General features: G+C 48.8%; 1 protein-coding gene across 7 annotated transcripts in view; it reads left to right on the top strand.

The window, feature by feature from the left end:
* POR (cytochrome p450 oxidoreductase) overlaps positions 1–24,615 on the top strand; it is a 78,406-nt gene that overhangs the window by 44,139 nt on the left and 9,652 nt on the right. For all 7 annotated transcript variants that reach the window (XM_084822815.1, XM_084822814.1, XM_084822813.1 and 4 more), the window contains 8 exons: positions 12,400–12,448; positions 13,062–13,190; positions 14,724–14,873; positions 16,534–16,658; positions 18,208–18,297; positions 18,840–18,938; positions 19,784–19,900; positions 21,133–21,251. In XM_084822815.1, coding sequence (XP_084678941.1) covers positions 12,400–12,448; positions 13,062–13,190; positions 14,724–14,873; positions 16,534–16,658; positions 18,208–18,297; positions 18,840–18,938; positions 19,784–19,900; positions 21,133–21,251 — 878 coding nt within the window. The remainder of the gene's footprint in view (positions 1–12,399; positions 12,449–13,061; positions 13,191–14,723; positions 14,874–16,533; positions 16,659–18,207; positions 18,298–18,839; positions 18,939–19,783; positions 19,901–21,132; positions 21,252–24,615) is intronic.

The raw sequence follows: 24,615 nt of genomic DNA, 5'->3' as shown, positions 1-24,615 counted from the left end.
TGTCTCTGTGAAAATGCAATGCCCACTCAGCTGTAGTGGGTTTTATTACGATCCAGTAATACTTACCTGGGAGGAAGTCCCACAGCACTCAGTCGGACTGACTTCTGAGTAGATGTGCGTGGGATTGCAGCGTTATGGTTTCTTTACCCCTTACGATCGCGTTCCCTTGGATGAAAATCTCTCTGTCTAATTCAGCTTTCCCCAACCTGTTGCCATTCAGATGTGCTGGGTACAGCTGCCCGGAAAGGCTACTGTGAACTGTGCAAATAGGGGACATTTGCATAACGAACGCTCCGGTGTTCACTGTGTTGTGTAATTCATCTGTTTTGGGGGCTTGTCTTCTGGCTGTCCGAGGGGCTGTCCGAGGCCCTGATTCCACGGCTGCTGGTCATTGTTCCACATCCTCCGAGCCTCGGAAAGCTCGCTGCACATCAGCCACGCCCTCCCAAGCTTATCTGGGTTCAAGGACCAGCCACTTTGGTTTTGGAGTGGTATGCTGGGACTTTGCCCTCCCCTCTGCCCCACTCCCCCATCTTGCAGGCCAAGAAATCCTGGGTTCAAATCTTGTCACTGCCCCAAATCTGGCTGGTCTTTCCCAGTTCAGCTTCGGTCTTCACATCTGCAAAAGGGGGATAATGCTGTTGGCTTATCCTAGGAAACTCCTGTTTCCCGCCTCCCAGCTGAGCAGAGCAGAGCAAGCTGCTCCAGCTGGTCCAGGGACTACAGAAGCAAGCAAGCTCCCAGAGAGCGAGCGACCAGAGTGAGCGAACAGGGGGAGCAAACAGGAGTTGGCCAGGGGAGTTCGGCAGGGGAGGTCAAGGGGGAGGCCCCTAACATTTTTTTCATTTTTTCATTTCATTTTATTTTTTAACTAACTTTTTTTCATTTATTTGTCTTGTAACACAAACTTCCACACCAGTGGGACTCTGCTTTTAACCTCTACTGAGTCGAGGAACACGCACAGGCTAGTCTAGAACAATCACAAAGCTAGACACAAAAAGGGAAAAGAGGCAATGGAAGGACAGGACTCTCCAGTGGTGGTGACCTGCAAGGTGTATGCAATGTTTGTTTTCTTGCCTGAGAACAATATGGCAACAAGTGCAAGTTGATCATGCTGCTGGAAGAAAAAGTAAGTGGACTGGAGCGGCGACTGTCAACCCTCCGGGGAATAAGAGAACACGAAGAGTTCTTGGACAGAATGGGGGAACTACAGCAGCAAAGGGAAGACCAGAAGCTTGAAGAGCAACAGCAAGATGAGGCAGAAGTGGGAAATGCTGAGGTGAAGAAAAATGGAGTAGAGGGTACCCCTTGGAAAAGGGTGACAGTTAGAAGAAGAAGAACTAGACGCCACTCTGCACCAGTGGAAGCAGTGGAGCTGTGGAAACGATTCCAGGTACTTGAGGATGAGACTGGAGGGCAGCCTGCAGAGGAAGAACCACAAGGGAACCTGCATGAGAGTGAGCAAGAGGCTGAAGGTCAGTCAAACAGAGGCGATGAAACCCAGGCCTACAAGAAGAAGAAGAGAAGAGTGGTAGTAGTGGGAGACTCCTTGCTGCGTGGGATCGAGACCCAAGTATGTCGCAAAGACCTGTGGACTCGCCAGGTATGTTGATTCCCGGGAGGACGGATTAGAGATGTGACTGAAAGGTTGCCTGCACTCATAAAGCCCACTGACAGGTATCCCTTTCTTCTCATCCATGTGGGAACAAATGATACCACCAAGCGGAGCTACGAAGAAATCACGTCAGACTTTGAAGCTTTGAGGCGCATGCACTGCAACAGAGAGAACAGCTCTGATAGCGCCCAATAATAGTCTTCAGACACATATAGGAAGAAAGCCAGACTATGAAGCACATGGTCTATGATGTCTATATACTAATGCCCAGAGAATGGGAAACAAACAGAACGAACTTGAACTCCTAATACAGGAGGGAAATTACGACTTGATAGGTATAACTGAGACTTGTTGGGATGACTCCCATGACTGGAATACAGCAATTGAAGGATATAACTTGTTCAAAAGGAACAGGAGGAACAGAAAGGGAGGTGGGGTTGCACTGTATGTGAAAAATACATATCTCTGCACAGAAATACAGGAGGATGAGCTTGGTAGCCCCATCAAGAGCATCTGGATCAAAATAAATGGAGCAAAGAATAAAAGGAACCTGATGTTTGGAGTCTACTCCCGGCCACCCAACCAAGGAGAAGACGAGGATGAAACTTTTGAAAAGCAAATAGCCAGTGTTTCAAGGAAGCATGATGTAGTAGTACTGGGGGAATTCAGTTTCCCCGATATTTGTTGGGAGACAAATTCTGCAAAACATGGCCCCTCCAGGGAATTCCTGACTTGTGTGGAGGATAACTTCCTCCTACAGAAAGGAGAGGAAGGAACTAGAGGATCGGCTATCCTTGACTTGATCCCAACCAACAGAGATGACTTAGTGGATAAAGTAGCAGTTACAGGAACTCTGGGGGAAAGCAACCATGTTATACTTGAGTTCTTGGTTTTAAGGGAAGCAAAAGCCAAACGCGTACCCTGGATTTTAGGAAAGCTGATTTTAATAAACCCAGAAGGATGATCAGTAAGGTCCCATGGAAAGCGACGCTAAGATGGGTGGGAGCTTTTAAAAAAGGAAATTCTCAAGGCACAATTACAAACAATTCCAACAAGAAGAAAAGGTGGAAGACAACAGAAGAAACCAGTGTGGCTTCACAAAAAGCTTAGGGATGACCTGAAAACAAAAAAGGACACATATAGGAAGTGGAAGGAAGGCCAAGTAACAAAGGAAGAGTACAGGCAGGTAGCACAGAATTGCAGGGATGGTGTCAGGAAGGCTAAAGCTGAGAACGAGCTGAGGTTAGCGAGGGATGCTAAAAACAACAAAAAGGCTTTCTTCAGCTACATGCACAGTAAAAGGCAGCAGAAAGAAATGGTTGTTCAGCTATTAAATAAGGATAGCAAAACGATAACAGATGACAAAGAAAAGGCAGAGGTGCTCAATTCCTACTTTGGCTCAGTCTTCTCCCAAAAGAGGGTCTATGACATAGAGGGTCTATGGCAAAGGCGAAGTACAGGCTGAAGGGGCAGGATTGCAGCTTGAGCTCGATAGGCATATGGTCAAGGAACACCTAATTACTTTGAATGAGTTCAAATCTCCAGGGCCAGATGAACTGCATCCTAGAGTAATAAAGGAACTGGCAGAAGAACTCTCAGAACCATTGTCTATTCTCTTTGAGAAATCATGGAGGACGGGGGAAATGCCACATGACTGGAGGAGGGCTAATGTTGTCCCTATCTTCAAAAAGGGTAAAAAGGAGGAACCTGGGACCAGTCAGTCTGACATCAATCCCTGGGAAAATTCTGGAGCAGATGATAAAGCAATCTATCTGGAAACACCTTGAAAATAATGCAGTGATTACGCAAAGCCAACATGGATTTGTCAAGAACAAGTCCTGCCAGATGAATCTGATCTCATTTTTTGATCAAGTCACCTCCCTTGTGGACTGTAGGAATGCTGTGGACATAATATCCCTCGACTTCAGCAAAGCTTTTGACAAAGTGCCCCATGATGAGCAAACTAGCTCAAAGTGGGCTAGATGAAGCAACGATCCGGTGGATCCACAGTTGGCTACAGAATCGGACTCAAAGAGTGCTTATCAGTGGGATCTTCTCAAACTAGGGAGAGGTAACGAGTGGGGCTACCGCAGGTCTCAGTCCTGGGCCCAGTGCTCTTCAAAATTTTTATTAATATTTTGGAGGAGGAGGTGCAGGGAATGCTGATCAAATTTGCAGGTGACACAAAATTGGGTGGGATAGCTAATACTTTGGAAGACAGAAACAAAATTCAAAGTGATCTGGATAGACTGGAGCACTGAGCAGAAAACAACAGAATGATATTTAATAGGGATAAATGCCAAGTTCTGCACCTAGGAAAAAGAAACCAAAGGCACAGTTACAAGATGGGGGATACGTGGCTCAACAACACTACAAACGAGAAGGATCTTGGAATTGTTGTCGATCACAAGCTGAATATGAGCCAACAATGGGATGTGGCTGCAAAAAAGGCCAATGCTATTTTGGGCTGCATTAATAGAAGCATAGCTTCCAAATCCCGGGAAGTCCTAGTACCCCTCTACTCAGCACTGGTTAGGCCTCATCTGGAGTACTGTGTCCAATTCTAGGCACCACACTTTAAGAAGGATGCAGACAAACTGGAGAGAGTTCAGAGGAGGGCAACAAAGATGAACAGGGGACTGGAAACAAAGCCCTGTGAAGAGAGACTGAAAGAACTGGGCATGTTTATCCTTGAGAAGAGAAGACTGAGGGGAGATAGGATAGCGCTGTTCAAGTACTTGAAAGGCTGTCCCAGAGAGGAAGGCCAGGATCTCTTCTCGATCATGCCTGAGTGCAGGACACAGAAGAATGGGCTCAAGTTCCAGGAAGCCAGATTCCAGCTGAACATCAGGAAAAACTTCCTGACTGTTAGAGCAATACAACAATGGAACCCATTCCCTGGGGAGACGGTGGGCTCTCCCACACTGGAGGCGTTCAAGATGAGGCTGGACAGCCACCTGTCAGGGATGCTCTGACTTGGATTCCTGCATTGAGCAGGGGGTTGGACTCGATGGCCTTGTAGGCCCCTTCCAACCCTACTATTCTATGATTCTGTTCTATGATTCTTAAGTCCTTCCTCTCTGTGCTGCACTTTCCCACAGTGAGACGACCGGTGGATGTTGGTTGGCCTGAGAGAATCTTTTAAAGAAATGTTACACCTCTTTGGATTGGTGTCGGGAGGAGTTTGTGGATGAATCTTTTGATTCCCATCAAGTGCTTTTAGTTTTCTCTTCGCTTTTCCACCCCCGCCCACCCGAAAAAGTATTTTAAAGTTTGCCTCCCCCGCTTCCCCCCCGCCCCCCCCCCCCGTTTAATCCATTTGAACTTTCTTCCAAAGACTTCCCTTAATGACAGTAGTTGCCAGGATAAAAGTGAGGCTTTTAATTAAAAATTTAAAAAGCGATGATGTAGAACAGTTGCTATGGCAACAGGAGTCTCTTGCTGCTACCCCCCCCCCGCCCCATCCTTGAATGGCAAAAGTGGGAGTGGGTGTCCTGTGTTGCAAGGGACCCTGGGAATTTTCATTCTTGAGAGTCTCTTTCTCCCTCTCTCGTCATTCCTTTCTGCTGCCGCCAGATGTTGCAGTTCTTGGGTCTGTGCCGGGACCCTCTGGGTAACTTTGGAAGCAGCCGGCACGAATCCCAGAGGATTCTGCTGCTGCTGCCGTCGGAAGCAGGGAGTTGGTATGCAAGATTTGCTCCGCTTTAACAAAGGCCAGCCAGCTGCTGGCTGTAAGATCCGAGTGGGGCAGGATGAACGAAACGCTGCCTGTGTCCCTCTACGGAGGGAAGTTTAGCCTCCCCGGCTCTTTGCAGTTGCCATGAAGCTGCAGGATCTTGGAATCTGCTGTTGTAAATCCGTCATGGGTTGCATGTACTCACTGCCGCCAGAGGAGCCTTCTCCTGGGAGGTAGGTTGCCCTTCCGAAACCTCTCTAGCCACAGCTTCCGGTGGGTTTAGAAGTTGAACCAAGCCTTGGTACGGAGGGAGGCGGAGGGGGAGCTCCAGCCGGGGAAAACTGCTCTGCAGTGCTCAGTTTTCCCCCCGATGTTGCCGGGATGTGCGATGGCTCGTTCTTCCTTCTTCCTTTTCTTCTCCCCCCACCTCAGTTTGCATGGAAGTGAATTCTGGCATGAAATCGAGCAGAAGGGGGCAGAGCTTGGAGAGTTTTTTCCAAAGTTACCGGGACCCGCGTGACTGTTTTTTTTTTTAGGCAAAGGCCCAGTTGCAGGACCAAGTGTCAAAACGTTTTGCGTCAAAGGTGTGTGTGTGTGTGGGGGGGGCAGTGTAGGTGAGTGGTAGAGCATGTTCTTGACCCATGCATTGCTACAATGTGCTTTACGTGGGGCTGCCTCTTCAAACAGTTCAGAAGCTCCAGTTGATGTGGAATATGTCCCCCACCCCCCGGATGCTGGCAGGTGCCAGGAAGTTGAAAAACATAAGCCTGATTTGGACCAAGTTCACTGGCTGTCAGTAGTTTCTGGTGCCAATTCAGAGTGCTGGTTTTAACCTCTTAAGGCACAATACTATGCATGTTCAGACAGAAAAAAGCCCTACAACTCCCAGCATTCCCCAGCCAGCATGCTGGGAGTTGTATGACATTGTTCTGTCTAAACATGCATAGGATTGCGCCCTTAAAGCCCTAAATGGTTTGAGTCCAGTCTGTTTTAAGGGCAGCCTTCAAATACACTACACACACTAAGCTCCCGCTTGAGTGTCCGCTGTTAAGATCTGTTAGGTTGGTGTGCATAAGAGAGAGGGACTTCTTGGTGGTGGCCTCAACACTGTGGAACTCCCTTTCTCTTGACAAGCACCTAGCCCCTTCTGTGCAGGCATTGAGGTGAGCTGCCTTCAATTGAATTTGTAATTGGCTTGTTGGTCCAAAGCACTGTTGCAAAGTATTGGGCTGGTTCACATCTCACGAGCCAGGGTTCAAGAGAAGCCTGGCTTAGTGGGATCAAGCTGGGTGCTGGAACACGTTATCCACTTGCTCCCACTTAGCTCCTGCTCCTCTGTCCATGGTTTGTTTATCGTGACATCTGAACTGGGGATTCTGGCTTGTCTATCCCCAAACAGGCCACAATCCCCAGTTTGGACATCATGATAAACTAACCATGGCTTGTCTGCAGAGAGACAAGCCAGAATCCCCAATTCAGATGTCACGATAAACAAACCATGGCTTAGGACTTTGGCTTGTCCCCCCCCCAAACAAGCCAGAATCCCCAGTTTGTACATCACCATAAACAAACCATGGCTTATGTCTCTCCCCAAACAAGCCATCATCCCCAGTTTGGACGTCATGATAAACTAACCATGGCTTGTCTGCAGAGAGTCAAGCCAGAATCCCCGGTTTGGATGCCACGATAAACAAACCATGGATGGGAGGAGCCAAGCAGGAGCAATTGGATAGCATGCACCAGGACTTTGCTCATTACAGATAAGCCAGGATTCTCTAGGACCCTGGCGTACCATGATGTCCAAACCGGGCCTTTCTGTATGCTTGCTACTGTGACTCGTTAGGTCTTGTCTCTGAATGTGCTCTTGCTTTTGTGCTGTTTTGTGAGGTTGTGGCCCTGAAAAGTGAGTCTCTCCTCCCCCCGCTTAAAATAGCAATTCAATAGCGCTGTGCACGTGGATGGTTCCAGGTTCAGCACCTGGCATGCCCTGTTAAAAGGTAGCTAGGCTGGGAAAGACCACGGAGGTTTGTGCCTCCAGAGGTTTTGAACTACAACTCCCAGCATTCCTGGCCATTGGTCATGCCAGCTGGGGCTGATGGGAGTTGAAGTTCACAACATCTGGAGGGCACCAGGCTGGGGAAGGCTGATCTAGTCACGCTTCATCTGCTTTTAAAAAATAGCTTAGCGGTAGGAGTTGATCACCTAGGCGGCTGGACCATCTGCAGCATCAAAAGACAGGTGGGCAGAAGGCATCAAGGCAGCTCAGAAAGTTGTAGAAAACTCTTTCGTCAGAGGTTAGTGGTTTGGAAACAGGAAGCCTCCACCAGTAGATCGACGCACACACTCATGTGGGCTGTTCACACAACATGCTAACCCACACTCAGTGGTTGAGTGTGGGTTGTTCGTTGAACTGTGGGTTAGTGTGTTGTCTGAACCCGGGACGTTTTCTGCAGGGTGGCTTGTGAACCATGCGGTGTGGCTGATTTTTCTCAAACAAGCCACCTAGACAACCAACCCATGGTTTGTTCTTGGGTTGTTCACCACACCTCAGGCTGTCCGAACAATTTTATCCATAAGTGAAATCTAAAAACCAAGATTTTTTTTTTCCATGCCTGATTTATGGATTTGGCACTTTTTTTGCACCTTTTCAGTGATGGCCCCCAGAATGATTTCAATACTTTATGGATTTTTCCCAGTCACTTTGAGCCCTTTGGGGCCCTAATTGAGCAAAAAGTGTCAAACGTATAGTCCTAAACAAGTATATTATGCTTTTTTTTTTTTTTTACGCAATTAAGGTTTTTCTTTCAGTGAAAGCTACTCACTACAGATGGCCACCATGGCTAATAATTTTACAAGGCTATAAAAAAAAACCCCTTTTGTCTAGTTTATTTACTCCTCCAGCCTCTAGCCATAATCCTGCTTTAATTCATAAGATTCTACCCTGGCTCCTTCCTTTCCTCTCGAGATGCCTTCGACCCCCTGCCCTGATCCACTAGATTTCCCCCGCCCCCCGCAGTCCCACCTACCTCATCCCTGCCAGGATGAGGAAACCAGGAAAAAGTTAAAAAAATAATAAAAAAATCCGGAATTGGCACCTCCTCTTCTTGCGTCTGCCGCTCCCCATGGGAGAGCTTTGCATTCTTCTTCCATTGTGAAAGAACGGGAACTAATCCCACGTCCCCACTCTTGGCTCTGGTTAGGCATGGGCGGGCAGCCAGCCCCTCTCTCCTCCTTTCAGAAGTGCCCTGGCGTCCAGTGGGATCCAACTAAGCCCCCCCCCCCCCGTCTGTGTCTCTCATCTTTTGATTCTCCATCGCCCGGCCCACGCTACTCATTCCTTCCTCGCTTCCAGATGTCCTCGGCAGAGGCCAATTTGGAGATCCTTCACATGAGCTGTCTCTGTGTGCCGCCGGATGCGGCGACGGTGAAGTCTCCCTTCCTGCCCCCCCTTGACAGTTGCATCAGAGATGGAGGGTCCGGAGCCCGGTCCCCTTGCAGCTCCCACAAGCTCAGCTTCTTTTGGGAAGTCCCAGCTGACCGACCCTTGTCTGTCTAGCATTGCGTGATGGGTGAAAAGGCGCTGAGGGGGCAGCTCTGTTTTCCTCCAATGCACCATAAGACTGTGGTCTGTCTGGACCAGAGCCAACGGTCCCTGAATCTCAGCCTTTCCCAGTTTGGTGCCTTCCACATGGGCAGCACTATTTAATGGATTTATCTGTTACATTTATATTCCACCAAGCCAGCTTACATGATCCTCCTCCATTTTAGCCTTACGACAGCCCTGGGAGGTAGGTGAGTCAGTGATTGGCCCAAAGTCACCCAGCGCGCTTCGTGGCCAAGTGGAGACTTGAACCCAGGTTTTCCCAGTCTAACCACTACACCACAATACAGCTAGAGTGCCTACCCCTGGGTAAAAAACATGCTGATTTTTAGCCTGCCTAAAGAGTGATGCATTTATATTATAAATGCACACATGTTCCCTGGGGGGACCCACCTAACAAAAGTTAATTGCAGTTTTGAAACTGCCTTTGTTTGGTATCCATTCTGTTACTGATAGTTAGCTTTATGAAAGAGTGCATTTTTAGAAATGGAACAATTTTTGCTGAACAGCTCAATAGCATGCATGTTCTTTAAATTGTTTAGGTTTTGTGTGTGTGTGTGTGTGTGTGTGTGTGTGTAGGGTGTGGGGGGAATAGAACACGCTGAAGCCAGTTAACATGCTAGTCTTAGCTCGCCTGTAGAGCTGTGTGCATTTGTCTAAGGAATAATGGGTGTGACCCCGAGTCATGGAGGCAGGGTTCGCAGGGTCGCAGCACCGGCACTTTTCTCATTAGCAGGGACTCTGAAGTCACCTGCCACCCTCCTCAGACTTCCCTGTTCCCTCTGAGCTTAGTTGCAATCTTCACAGTAGCTGGGGAGAAATGAATTTTCCCAGCAACAATATATTGTTCCCTGTTTAATGAAGTATTTTCATAGAATCGTAGGATAGTAGGGTTGGAAGGGGCCTATAAGACCCTCGAGTCCAACCCCCTGCTCAACGCAGGAGTCCAAGTCAGAGCATCCCTGACAGGTGGCTGTCCAGCCTCATCTTGAATGCTTCCAGGGTAGGAGAGCCCACCGCCTCCCTAGGGAATGGGTTCCATTGCTGCATTGCTCGGAGAGTCCGCAGGTTTTTCCTGATATTCAGCCGGAATCTGGCTTCCTGTCAGTTGAGCCCATGATTCCGTGTCCTGCCCTCTGGGATGATCGAGAAGAGATCCTGGCCTTCCTCTCTGTGACACCCTTTCAAGGACTTGAAGAGCGCTATCCTATCTCCCCTCAGTCTCCTGTTCTCCAGGATAAACATGCCCAGTTCTTTCCGTCTCTCCTCAGGCTTTGTTTCCAGTCCCATGATCATCATTTTGGGGTTGCCTGGTCTGGAATGAGCAATTCAGACCCATTTGCTTTACCAAAGACCTGCTCCTGGTGGAGATGAAAACGGTAGAACTGTTTTGTTGATATGGATCCACACATCCGCTTGCAGTTTTGGACTCTCGGGGCAGGGGGAGGCATGGCTAGGGGGGCTGTCACAATGAGCGCTCGCTCTTCCAAATTTACCACGACACCCCTGGCTGCGGTTCAGCACATCTGGAGGGCACCAATGCGGAAAGCCGATCTGGTCCAACATCCTGTTTCTCAGAGTGGCCAAATAATTGGATGCTTCCAGGAAACTCATGAGGAGGAGAGAAATATCTGAAAGGGCAGTCACATAGACAGGGGAGCAGATGTGTGCTTTGTCGCTCCAAAATCGCCTTCCCCAAACTGAGTCCCTCCAGATGTTTGGGACTACAACTCCCAGCAGCAAGGTCTCACAGTCAGGAATTCTGGAAGTTGTCGCCCAAAACATCCAGACTGTCTGGCCGGGGAAGGCCCCTCCAAAGGGCATTATCCAAAGAACCGACAGCTTCAAATTGCAAGACGGAGCATTTCAACAGAACTTTAGGACGGAGTTTCTGATGGTATGAAGCTTTTTGACATGGGCAGACAGCCTCGGAAGGTGCATAGGCCGCAGGGTGGATTAGATGACCTTTTGAGGTGCCTTCCAAAGCTGTTTTATATGGAGGATGTAAAGCTGGTAGTCCTCTTTGTTGCTGCTGAACATAAGTGTTCAAAGGTAGACAGTCTCTAAGTGTGAAGGTTCTATTTAGCCATGGTGACTTAACACTAGTAATGTTTTATTTCTGAAACATCTGAGAGAGTACTGCAGACATCCGCAACCAGGTTCCCTCCAGATGTGTTGGACGGCAACTCCCAGAATCCCCCAGCCAGCTGGCTGGGGGATTCTGGGAGTTGCCGCCCAACACATCTGGAGGGAACCAGGTTGCGGATGGCTGGCTTAGCCCTATAGCAAGAAAGGAGTAAGAGCAGCAAACGCCTTCTGCTGGTTGCAGTCTTAAGAAATCAAGGATGACCTTAAAAACATACTTCATGGTGTGGTGTAGTGTAGAGAGTATGTCAGGGTTAAACCGGGAGGCCTTGCTTTATATTCCCCGTGTGGCCATGAAACGGAGAGGGTGACCTTGGCACAGTCGCTGTCTCCCCACCAGACCTCAGGTCTTTGGCCGTTCTCCCAATTAGTACATCTTATCGGTCATTTTTATACTGATTTAGTGTTTTGTCTCAGAATTGTTTTCCCATATGAAGTGCCCTTGGGCTTTCTTTCATTTGTTGATGAAGGGTGGCGAGATAAATTCCCTAGATAAATATCAGCCTACCTCGTAGGGTTGTTAAGAGGATTAAAGGAGTGGGAAATCCCACATGCCTGACCTTCATGTCCTTGGCAAAAGTAGTAATAATGTAGTTCGCCGCTTTCAGGTGTTCAAAACTGTCCTTGTCCTATTAGCAGCAGCCCTGCGAGGTAGATCAGTATAATTCTCCCTAGGATGCAGGTAGGGAAATTTAGAGCAGAGAGAGAGAGAGACTTGCAGAACTGGGGGCATCACTCGCTGTTCCACTTAGCCGCCACACTAGTCCACATGGTATAAAAAGAACAGTTGTTCATCTGTTCTCTTTGCCCCTGGCGATCAGGGGAGTGGCTCTGTGCGAGCCTGATAGGATCCTGCAGGCAGGGGGACCGTGCTGAAGTCTGGAAAAGGCCTTGCATGGAAAAAAGGTGGTGTAAAGATGGCTGATGGGAATCACTGGCAGTTGCCTGGTGCTGGGCCGGCGTCACGGGTTGGCATGGTCGGGCACCTGCCAAGGGCCCACACCCCAGCAGGGGTCCACTGGCAAGACACCCCCTGTTGGGAGACCCATCCTGCAGGGAAACAGCAGCAATTCTGCCAGGAATCAGTGCATTCAGGGATATCGCTCCCTGCCAGGGCTGGCGTCAAGAGTAGGCATGGCCGGGCATCCGCCAAGGGCCCGAACCCCAGCAGGGGCCCACTGGCCAGAGCTGCCTGGAGTTACTCCTCGTCTACCTCTTCTCCTGCATCTTGTTTTGGTCCAGACAATGGCAGTAGTGAGAGGGAGGAGCAGGAGATGCCACCACGGCCTCCTTGCTCACTGCACCTCTGCCGGGCTCTGAAATCTTCCAGCGTGACGCCTTTTCTCTTCCTCTCTTTTCCAGTGCGCAGTCGGCAAATGAGGGGAGCTTCATTGAAAAGATGAAGAAGACGGTACGTTTGGCTTCCTTCCTTCTGCACTTTTGGTTGGCGGGGGTTCGAGCTGTGTGGCCGTTGGCTGTGCTGGTTGGGGATGATGGGAGGTGTAGTCCAACCTGTCTGGAGGGTGCCAGGTTGGCCAAGGCTGAGGGCTGCGGGTTAACCATCTAATATATAAATCTAAAGAAGTGCACAGAGGTGGTGGAGTTGGCTTGTCTCGGCCCAAACGGAAGGTGACCTGGTCAAACCGTTGGTGGACTGAAGACAGAAAAATAATGGCATGTGGAAATGTAGCAGGGCAGGGAGACGGCTACACTGGAATCTTTCCCCCTGATATGCTGGTTTTCTGTGTGCAGGGAGAGTGTTTTGGTTTTGTTCTGTTTTTCTCCTTCTGTCCTCTCTGTGCAGTCTGAAACCTGGGATGGTTTTACTGCTTCCTCTCCCATCAGGTCAACCCTGCAGTCTGGGAGAGAGGGGTTCGAGCTGGATAACTAAGAGGTTATCTGCAACAACTCTTCGGAACAACCAACTCTGGATCCTGTTGAGCATTCCAAGAGCTACACATCTTTTGGGCTTGACTGCTAAATTCTGTGCTTTTTTTCTCCCCTCCTTTCTGTCGCCTTTCCAGGGAAAAAACATTGTGGTGTTCTATGGCTCTCAGACAGGGACTGGCGAAGAGTTTGCCAACCGCCTTGCCAAAGACGCTCATCGATACGGGATGCGGGGCATGTCTGCCGACCCAGAGGAGTATGACTTGGTGAGTATATTCAATTTATATCCTGCCTTTCCATCAAAAATGGCACCTGGGAACCGACTGGAAGCCCATGTTTCCAGGGCAATAGGGTTTAGCTGCTGTTGGCCTCAGCAACTGATACTCAAAGGTAGACTTCACTTGAACATGGAGGATCTGTTTACCTCTCATAGCCATTTAATAGATTTCTTCCTCCTCCTCCATGAATTTCCAAAATTCCATCGTAAAGCCATCCAAGACAGCAGTGGTCATTGCACCTTGGGGCAATGAATTCTGCAAGTTAATTCTGCGTTGAGTATAGTGGAGTGGCTCAGACTGAATTACCGATGGGGAAATGCCCCGTCCGAATCTTCCCTCTCCTTTCAGGGTCGTTGTAAGGCTTACAAATAGGCTGCTTTGAATTGCTGTTTTAATGGGTTCATTCATTTTTAATTTTTAATTTATTATATTTCTATACCACCCCATAGCTGAAGCTCTCTGAGCAGTTCACAGAAAATAAAAACCATTGAAACACATTCTACAAAGTGCCAAAAAAAAAAGCATTTACATAAAAACCATGTAAGCAGGTAACACACACTCAGGCAACATATATCTGAAAACAATGGGTTAAACAATCAGTCACAGAGGACCTAATTAAAACTCATTATATGCTGCCAAACGCCTGAGAGAAGAGGGCAGTTTTAACGTGGTGCCGAAAAGATAACAATGTTGGTGCCGGGTGGGCCTCGTCGGGGAGATGGTTCCAAAATTGGGGGGCCACCGCCAAGAAGGCCCTCCCCCTTGTTGCTACACGGAGGAGGCATCTGGAGGGGCCCTTGGATGCTGAGCGTATTGTCTAGGCTGATTCATGCTGGGAGAGGTGCTCCATCAGGTATTGTGGTCCGGAGCCTTGTAATTCTTCTTCCGTTGTTGTCATTTATATGGTTTTTGTTTGTGTTTCTTTATTGGATGTTGCCCTGGGAGCTGTTAGCTATAGGCCAACTAATAAACCTTAGAAATAAATAGGTAATGTACGTAAAGTGTATTATACAAAGGCGAGGTGGATGCTGACTGGTGCGCCAGTCAACTCCCAGGTGCTCTTGGATGAAACTGGTTTTCTAGATCCGTTTTCAGTTGGGTCAGACCCTTGGTCCATCTAGCTCAATGTCTGCAATGACTGGCAGCTGCTCTCCAGAGCTTTAGACAGAGGTCTTACACAGGCCTACCTGGGGATTGAACCCGGTGCCTTCTGTTTTTAAAGAACAGCAGCTTACCTACCCCTGTGTTCAAACCATGATTTAGCATGGCGTGCCAATTTAGTCATTGTACCTTGGATCCAGCATCTTCTAGCTTTCAACACCTGTCTTATGGAAGATTCCTATGTGATTCCAAAGCTTGCATACACCATAACAAACCTTTGTCTGGCTCAAATAAAGATACGTCCGAATTCCTCTCTTACTTCCACGTGTGATGTCTTTAGGGTTCTTCTCGATAAAAACAAACGCACACTGGTATTCTCTGGAGCTGACGCCTTCTTTTGTGTTCCTCTTTCGTTCCCAGTCCGACCTGAGTCGTCTCTCTGAGATTGATAAGTCTCTGGCGGTCTTCTGCATGGCCACTTATGGAGAAGGGGACCCCACAGACAACGCCCAGGACTTTTATGATTGGTTGCAAGAAACTGATGCCAATCTCTCTGGCCTTAAATATGCGGTAAGTCTTTTCCTATCTCCCCTTGGCTACTCTTGCTTGGGCCTTGGGTCAGGTGCATTTGCGAGGTTAAGGCAGGGTTGGCCTGGAGGTCCCAATCCAGCCCTCTGAGGGTCCCCGGGATGCCATGTTCCCTACCAGACTTCACCTGCTACTGCTTCAGTTTTAATTTCTCTTCATCAAAAAGGGTGTCCGAACAGAAAAACATCAGAAGAGCCCTGCTGGATCAGACCCAGGGTCCATCTAGTCCAGCATTCTGTTCACACAGTGGCCAACCAGCTGTTCACAGGAAACCCACAAGCAGGACACGAGTGCAACAGCACCCTCCCGCCCATCTTCCCCACCAACTGGTGTACAGAGGCATACCGCCTCTGATACTGGAGGGAGCGTAGAGCCATCAGGACTAGTAGCCCTTGATAGCCTCATCCTCCATGAATTTGTCCAATCCCTTGTAAGGGAAACTCACTGGAAGACCCACTGTATATCGAGGAGTTAGGGTGGTTTGCTACAATTACTCCTTCATGCATTTCCTTGAGATCCAGACCCATTTAAGAGCCCTCAAGCTTCTTGGCTTATAATTCGTTGTTTCTCAAGATGAGTTACTTGCTTGGGATGGCACAGCCTTGGAATCTGGGAGGATCTCACCTGTCACCTGCCATAGCTTATCTTTGGTGGGTACAAGAATTCATAAACATTGAGAAGACCTGAGGACATGACCACCTCAACAGGTGTGATTAGGCTGTTGTTGAAAACGGCACGTAGCAAAAGGAGCTCTCGGGTATACTCGAGCAAAGGGCTGGATGCGCTCAATCTCCTCTGATCTCGGAAGCGAAGCAGGGTCAGCCCTGGTTAGTTCTTGGATGGGAGACCGCCTGGGAATCAGGCTTCCTGCACTGAGCAAGGGGGTTGGACTCGATGGCCTTGTAGGCCGCTTCCAGCCCTATGATTCTACATAAAACTCCAAGGTTTTGCCCAAGCTGAACACAGACCCAGGCTGTTGAACGTGCTGCGTACTGGCCGCTGTCTGGTGTCTCTCTGCTGTCGTTTTGCTTGGAGTTCCCGACAGCTGAATGGGGATGTAAGCCTTGTATCTTGCTTAGTAGAGTTCATTTCTCTGTATCCCTTTTTCCTGCTACTTCATACAATCTTTTGCTTCTGCCCATTCGTGTGCTCCTTGCCTCCAAATCTTCTTAGGAACCTTTGCCTCTTGGCAAGACTCCCCATTTAAAGCCATCCAGCGGAAATGGATTCTCCGCACCCTTTTGACAGCTGGAAAAGTGATATCACATCACTGGAAGGATAAACGCTCCCCTCCTATAACGCAATGGATTGAGGACCTTACAACACTTTTGACATTTGAATGGATGGCATATAGATGCCCCCTTCAAAGGGATACTTACTTGAGTATCTGGGCCGCTTTTGCGGAAACCTATGTGTAATTGCTAGAAGGTTGTATTTTCATATATATATGCATTTCGTATGTGGATTGCTGTGGATATACATACATGCATATATCCACAGCAATATCCATTGCTGTGGATAAATGCATGTATGTATATTTTAAAAAATGGGATTAAAAGAACACGTTTTGCGGGCGCCTGCAGGGAGCCCTCCCTGTGGGGACCCCTTCTCTAAATGGATCTGCTCTTCTGGTGCCTTGCAGGTGTTTGGGCTGGGGAACAAGACCTACGAGCATTTCAACGCCATGGGGAAGTACGTGGACAAGCGGATGGAGGAGCTCGGAGCCCAGCGGATCTTCGAACTTGGCCTGGGAGATGACGACGGGAAGTGAGTGGCCGTGTGCATCTCTGCTCGGCCGTGAGAGCAGTCACTGGGCCGTGTTAGAGAAGAGCTTAGGGAGTGGGAGTGGGGAACCTCTGTCCATCCAGTGGTGTTGGGCTCTGGCTGCATCAGCCCCAGCAAGCATGGCCGGCTGGTCAGGGCTGATGGAAACCGTAGCCCACAGAAAAGAGAGAGGCCACGTCTCGGCTTTTCATGCAGAGCTACCCCCAAAAAAGAGTAAACAAACCGAGTAATAATAATAATACATCTGAAATACATCAAAACATATATTGACTCACTTTTATTAAAATGCCTGCAGAGATCTGTGATAGCTCTCTCTTCCTCTCTCCAAAATTCAAAGACCGGCAACTGAGATGATTTCTAAAGGCAACAGATCAAGGGTGGAATCCTATGCATGTTTCGACTAGGAAAAGGTCCCACAATCCTATGCATGTTTTGACTGGAAAAAGTCCTACAATCAGAAAAGATCTTACCATCCTTTGTATGTTTAGATGGAAAAGGGTCCTACAATCCTATGTATGTTTAGACAGAAAAAAGTCCTACAGTCCTATGCATCCTGTACTCCCAGCATTCCCCAGCCAGCATGGGGGGTTGTATCGGATGCTTTCTAGGTTTCTTTTGCAACTGTAGTCCATCAACGTCTGGAAGGCTGCAAGTTCCCCACCCGTGGAGTGGGGGTGGGGGGGCAATTAAAGGGCCAAGCCCCCCTCCCTTCTTAATTTTTTAAACATTCTGTTCTATGCTTAAAAAAATCCTTCCTCCCTTTCAAGAAGGCTCAGAAGATGGCAAAGTGAAAATGCATATAAAAGCCAGTAAACGCCCTTGATGGACAGCAGAAAAAAGGCTTTTGAGGGATGGAGTGCTTCATTTGGAGAGAAGTGCTCGCCAGTGGCTGAGGACATACAGAGGCGTTTAGGCCATATAAGGAGGAAGCAGATGCTATACAAGAGGGGGAAAAAGTGCTTAGGGAAACTTCATCAGACTGAACCTGATATTTGGTCTGTGCATGCACCTTATGCCATCATTGCCCAACCTAGCGGCCAATGGCCATGCTGGCTGAGGATGATGGGAGTTGCAGTCCAACACCACAGGGAGGCCGCCAAGCTGGGCAAGGCTGCCTTATGCTGATTGCCTGGACAGGAAAGGTTTTTGTTTTTTGTTTTAAACCAGCTTCCTCAAACCATCCTGGGAAGCTGGGCTGAGTCTTCCACAGAGGGGGTGCCGCCACAAGAAAGTCTCCGCTTTGCTCCTGACTGTGCATTTATTTATTGATTTATTAGATTTATTAGCTGCCCATCTGGCTGTCCGGCCGCTTTTTACACAAAAGCATTGTGTAAAGCACCAGATGTAGTCGAGCAGGGATAGCTTATGACACTGCAGTTGCACGGGCGGAGCTGTCCTTGTTGAGCTTCCTTCCGGCTTTGCCATTCTTAAAGGCTCAGACGAGAGGTTCCTGCCAAGGTTTTGATGCTGGTTGCTGTAAGTGACATTTTCTGTATTTCTCCCACCACCCACCCCCACCCCTTTCCAACAGCCTGGAAGAAGATTTCATCACGTGGCGTGAGCAGTTCTGGCCAGCTGTGTGCGAACATTTTGGTGTGGAAGCCACTGGAGATGAATCCAGGTCAGTCCGGGAGTAGGAGATGGTGGTAGCCATGGGATTGGGAGCCATCCCAGCGGATGGAGAGTTGGGTTAGATGTAGGTCAGGGGTGGGAAACTGGGAGAGAGAAGTGGTTGTTGGGAAGAGAAAGAAAAGGGGGTGGCACTTTTTACTTGGGGCCCGCCCACCTCTGGCTTTGGCCCCACCCACAGCCAGAGTGTGGCCCCTGAGGGATGGCCCTCAGCAGGGAAACGGTCTCCCACCCCTGATCCAGGAGATGTGGTTCTGCGTTGGACTCATTGTGGGCACATGGCTGTCCCGCTCCATCTCTGCCTCAACTATGCCATGCATAAAATGGGAGCATTCGGATGCCTCTGCACATGATCCTGCCCGCTTCCCCCCATGCGCTGCAGACTCGGACTTGTGCCTGGTTGATTTTTCAGAACAATCCTAGGCCCTCTTAACCACTGGGCCGTTCTGTCGTCTTCCTTTGCCCTCTTGAGTGTTGGAAGCCAGCGATTTCATGTACTTCCTCTTAACACCTTTCTCTCCCCCCCTCCACCAGCATACGCCAGTACGAACTGGTTGTCCTCACGGACATCATCCCGAGCAAGATTTACACCGGCGAAATGGGCCGCCTCAAGAGCTACGAGAACCAGAAACCGTAAGTTAAAATCGTCATCATCACAGCAACGCCTTCTGTGGGCAGTACTGTGGGGCGGTTCTGCCCGCTACAAGGACGGTGCAGGCAGGAACAAAGATGGCTGCACTTTTTCCCGCAAACGACAGCACTCAATAGACCAGTGACCAGTTTCTTTGAGGGTGTGTTCTGTTGCCAAGGTCAGAATTCTCTTCCTGCACAGCGCAACGTATTCATTTGGGGCGGTGGGGAGGAACCGTACCTGGACGGCTTCTGCATACGGTTGTGGATGAAAATTCCAGTGTTTTAGGACTGGTGTGTGAGATTGCTTTAGGGCTGCCTTCCCCCACCTGGTCCCCTCTGGAAGTGTTGGACTGCAACTCCCAGCCTTCCCAGCCAGCTTTGGCCGTGCTGGCCGGGACGATGGGAGTTGTAATCCAAGGCATCTGGAGGGCAGCAGGTCAAGGAAAGCTGCTTTCGGACTTTGGCATGTTAGCGTCAGGTCAGGAGGTTGTTGCTCCGGGTTCAGCAGATGGAAACGGCTGGGCCAAATGGTTGTCGGGGGGTCACCTTGTCCGCACGCTCTGCACACATCCTGAAACGGAGGGAGGAGAGAGGTCTGGAGTGCACGTAAGTGAGAAAACCATGCTGTGCCTCTGCTGAGCTTCCCCACAGGGGAGCAGCCTTGCAATGCCCCTCCGCCCCTCCGAGAAGCAAGCCGCCTCGGGCTCCCTAACCAGTGGCTTGCAGGCCAAGCCTAGTTGCCGACCAACGGAAGCAAAATGAGGACAGAGCAAGTTTGGAAGCTGTTGCGTGCTCCCAGCCATGTCAGGACATAAGCCAACCGAGTCTTGTTGTGTTCCTCCCAGACCTTTTGATGCCAAGAACCCGTTCCTGGCTCCAGTGACAGTGAACCGGAAGCTGAACCAGGGTGGAGAGCGGCACCTGATGCACCTCGAACTGGACATTACCGGGTCCAAAATCAGGTAGGTGCACAATCAGGAACATTACAGTCAAGGGCGGATCCCTTAGACCCGTCTGTGTTGCTCATCTCCCGTCAGTTCGTTGCATGCCTCTGCAGTCCAAATATACGAATAACATTTCCCCAGCCTGGTGCGCTCGTGATGTGTTGTACTACAACTCCCACCACCCCAGCATGGGGATGATGGGAGTCAGGATGAACGAAACAGTTTCAGTTTCTTGTTTCTCATTTTTCCAATCTTAAATTTATTTCATCCCGAGCTTCAGTCTTCGGTTCCGTTCGTCCCAAATGTTGAGATTATTAAAAAAAAAAAATTAAGAAAAAAGTTTGCATGTAAATTTGTAAGCATTTTTGTGAATATTTCTCCGAATGCAGGCAGCTTTGTACGCATGTTTGCCTAGTGTACACATTTTTGTGAACCCTTTTCCTAATAGAATGCATTTAAACATCATTTTCCCTAATTTGTACATTTTTGTATACATTTTCTGGTGGAGAACTTGATGGCAAAATTCAGAGAAGTGTGATTTTCAAAGGATAGCTGAGTTGCAGTTTATGTAGTGGTTTGAAAGTGCGACATTAGGTAAGATTGCATTAAAATCACATTAAAATGCAGACTGGACGAATTCCTCGCCTGTTCCCTAGAGTGGGATGGCTGTAAGAGTCTTACTGAATCTGGCCAAGCGTCCATCTTGTCCAGCATCCAGTTTCCCACAATGGCCAGATGCCTCTTGTAGAAAGTCCAAAAGCGGGTGAGAAGGCATTAGCCCCCCGCAACTGCCCACCAACAACTGGTGTTTGCAGGTAGATTGCCCCTGAACAAGGCAGTTCCATACAGTTGATTTTTTTAAAAAAAATTTATTTCATTTTTTCATTCAGAGAGCTTTGGCTATTGGGCGGTATCGAACTTAACCATTGATCACCGTTGACAGCCATTCATGATGGCTGTAGGAATTATTAGTATGAGTTATTATGGAGCCCTGATACCTCTTTTAAAATAGATAATATTTTAAACAATATCATACTGAGTCCCGATCAAACACACCTGCCTCATTGTGTTTTGAACTGTGCCATAGATGGTATTGGGGTCAGAAAGACCCCATTTAAGTGAAATGCTTTCCCCCACATTTAGGATGGTTGGATGCTTGCCGAGGGGTTTTTGGGCTCCTGGGACCACAATCCAAGGAAGTCTCCGAAACCAGCAGTGGGACTCACCCCCCCCCTTAATTACTTTCCCAGGTATGAATCCGGAGACCACATTGCAGTGTATCCAGCTAACGACACTTCGCTGGTGAACCAGCTTGGCGAAATCCTTGGTGCTAATTTGGATACAGTTATCTCCCTAAACAATCTAGATGGTGAGTAGTGCCCCCCACCCCACAAAAATGCAGGCATCTCTTCTGAAGTATGCTGTGCCCCTTTCTGCTTTTACAAACTGATGAAATGGGCGGTTTCTGGAATAGCTGTTCAGACAGTTAAAGGGCTGCTCGGCTTGTTCAACCCAAAGGGTATATGTTCAGCCCCTGAGGGTCCTCACCCTGAGGTTTATATTGCAAGTCCCTTGACGGAGCCTACTGGAAGGAGGTGAGCGCAGAGCGGTGAGTCACTAGAGGATGCAACGGGCACCCTTCCCTGACAGCAGGTGATTGAGCTGCATCTCTTCTAGGAGTGACACGAATGTTCCTGTCACATCCAGTGGGAGAGGTGGGGCAGAGTTGCCCCCGCCCCCCCATGGCTGAGGTCATTTCAAAAGAGCAGGGTTTCATGCAGAGATGTGGCGGGCATCCTCATTTCTGATTAGGGATAGAAATGTGAAGTCCTGTGGAGAAAAATAAGGAACATTCAGTAACTGCCCCCCCTGCATTTTTGTGTGTGTTTTCCCCATTTTTCCCCCTATTTTTCCAGTGTGAAAATTTAAAACTTTAGGTGGAGAGACACTGAAAAAAAAGTATTTTCTTTTTCTGTTTAAGTTGAGGTTTTTACTTAAACTGTGCAGTGTGAAGATATTTGTATAAGATCACATACAGCATTAGAGAATAATTCATAGAATCATAGGGTTGGAAGGGGCCTGCAAGACCGTCGAGTCCAACCCCCTGCTCCATGCAGGAGCCAATCTCCCATCCAAGTACTAACCAGGGCTGACCCTGCTTCGCTTCCGAGATCATACGAGATCAGGCACATCCAGCCCATTTTAATACTTTTCTATCGTCCTATAAACTAATACTGAACTAGATTCTCTGGCTGACACTCAGATGTTTTCGGTGTTATGACGTTTAACTCGATATCCAGGTCTGCTGCTAGTCATAGAATCATAGAATAGTAGGGTTGAAAGGGGCCTACAAGGCGATCAAGTCCAACCCCCTGCTCAATGCAAGAGTCCAAGCCAGAGCATCCCTGACAGGTGGCTGCCCAGCCTCGTCTTGAACGCCTCCAGTGTGGGAGAGTCCACCGCCTCCCCAGGGAATGGGTTCCATTGTCGTATTGCTCTAACAGTCAGGAAGCTTTTCCTGATGTTCAGCCGGAATCTGGCCTCCTGTCACTTGAGCCCATTATTCCGTATCCTGCACGCTGGGATGATTGAGAAGCAATCCTGGCCTTCCTCTCTGGGACAAGCTTTCAAGAACTTGAAGAGCACTATCCTATCTCCCCTCAGTCTTCTCTTCTCAAGGCTAAACATGCCCAGTTCTTTCAGTCTCTCCTCATAGGGCTTTGTTTCCAGTCCCCTGATCATCTTTGTTGCCCTCCACTGACCCCTCTCCAGTTTGTCTGCATCCTTCTTAAAATGTGGTGCCCAGAACTGGGCACAGTACTCCAGATGAGGCCTAACCAGTGCTGAGTAGAGGGGAACTAGTCCTTCCCGGGACTTGGAAGCTATGCTTCTATTAATGCAGCCCAAAATAGCATTTGCCTTTTTTGCAGCCACATCACATTGTTGGCTCATCTTCAGCTTGTGATCGACAACAATTCCAAGCTTGTAGTCTTGTTGAGCCATGTATCCCCCAATTTGTAACTGTGCATTTGGTTTCTTTTTCCTAGGTGGAAAAAGAAACCAGTCCTCTTTGGGTTTACCTGGGAGTAAGTTCACTAAACAGAGTGGTCCCAAACATGCCTACGATTGCGCTGTAGATTTCATAACTATATGACAATTTTATAGGCTAAGTTATGCATTTTATGTTGTTTAAGCAATAAAATATGTTTGGGTTTGATAAGAAGCATTGTATATATTTCAGTTTCCCCCAAATGTCTGGTTTTTCCTATTCTCTCCCCCCCCCCCCAAGCCGCCAATATTTGAACCGACATGGAACAAGTGTCATGACCAGATTTCAGAAGGAGCTGGTCCAGTGTGCGGAACATAGTCTGACCTGGCACAAGGCAGCTTTCTTCTTGTCCATCTAACGGCTGAACGTAAAAGGAGCTTTCCCCGGCTTGGTGCCTTTCAGATGTGCTGGCCGGGTTGGGACCCCAGGCGGGCTGGAGTTTCAACACCCCTGGTAGCCAACTCTCTGGGCTGGTTTGCCCAACGCAGCCAATACGACATGACAAAGCATGTCAACCCCCGATGGGGGGTTGACCTGGTTTGTTGTGCTGTCTGAACCCAGGCAGCAGGGGCTGTTTCAGGGTTAAACAGCCCTCAGATAACCCTAAAACAAGCCATGGGCTATGTGAGGGTTGTCTCACCCTCAAACAACTCCTGCCACCTGGGTTCACTGTGGATAACAGTCCCCATTGCAGCCTAATCCTCACCTGTCTCTTAGTTGTGCTGCCTTGGTTGGAATGTGTTCTTGGCAGAACCAGTTTCCCCTCCCAGGGCGTTCTGCTTTCTGCTGGGCGCAGTCTAGGGCTTGGCTAAGCCTCTGCCTGCCTCCCAGAATCTTCTTCCACCGTGTTTATGAGCCAGTGAGTCCACAACATTCTTGTGGTCTGTTGAGCTCATGGCAGGTGGGTGGGGCAGGGCACTGGGACATGAAGAATGCTTTGCCTGCATTATTGTCCTCTTTTTTAATCAATGTATTCATTCATTCATGGACAACATTTTTACCCTGCTTGTTAGCCAACACAGTCTCCCAGAGCGGTTTTAAAAAAAACTATCGTTGACAAGTCTCTGCCCTTAAGTTTACAATCTTCACAGCCGCGACACAAAAGGAAAAGGGCTTGGGAGGGAGGAAGAAAAAAGCTAAGACACCTCTGGCGGATGTATTGAGTCAGGTTCATCTTCTCCTTGCCACGGCGTTCTTTCTTTAGGCAGGGGGTGTTTGAAACTGGGGCTGGGTTTGAGCGGGTCCTGTCCTTGAACCTCGCTGAGGTTCGCCGAACAGACATTTGAACCTCGCTGAGGTCTGGGGTGTTTAACAGCCCTGTTGCTGTTGTGTGCTTTGTTAACTCCGGAGATTGGCTGACTGAGGCATCAGGGATTGGCTGGTGGAGGTGGATGGTGGCTGTTTGGGGCTGCTGTTCCTGTCGTCACTCATTTCAGCTTCGTGGAAGTCCTTGTTCTCTTGTTTTGTTTGCTGTTCTCTTTTGTGCAATCACATCTCTGCGTTCAAGCATGACCAGGTAAATGCAGGTTCCCTTCAGAAGGAAGGTTCTTTCTCCTACCAACGTGACTGCAGCTTGCACTGACACTTTGCAAGCCTGACGCATTAATAAAATAACCTCATCCTGTTTCTGCCAATCTGTGAGCTGCAGATGTTTTAAGATGGGGCTTTAGCATTCAGCTGTCTG

This window comes from Heloderma suspectum, chromosome 16, assembly GCF_057233095.1.
Source record: "Heloderma suspectum isolate Gila_16-S chromosome 16, 16-S_ref, whole genome shotgun sequence".
In the NCBI taxonomy this organism is placed as follows: Eukaryota; Metazoa; Chordata; class Lepidosauria; order Squamata; family Helodermatidae; genus Heloderma; species Heloderma suspectum.
The sequence above is the reverse complement of the archived record's forward strand: the minus strand, read 5'-3'. Positions and strand labels throughout refer to the sequence as shown.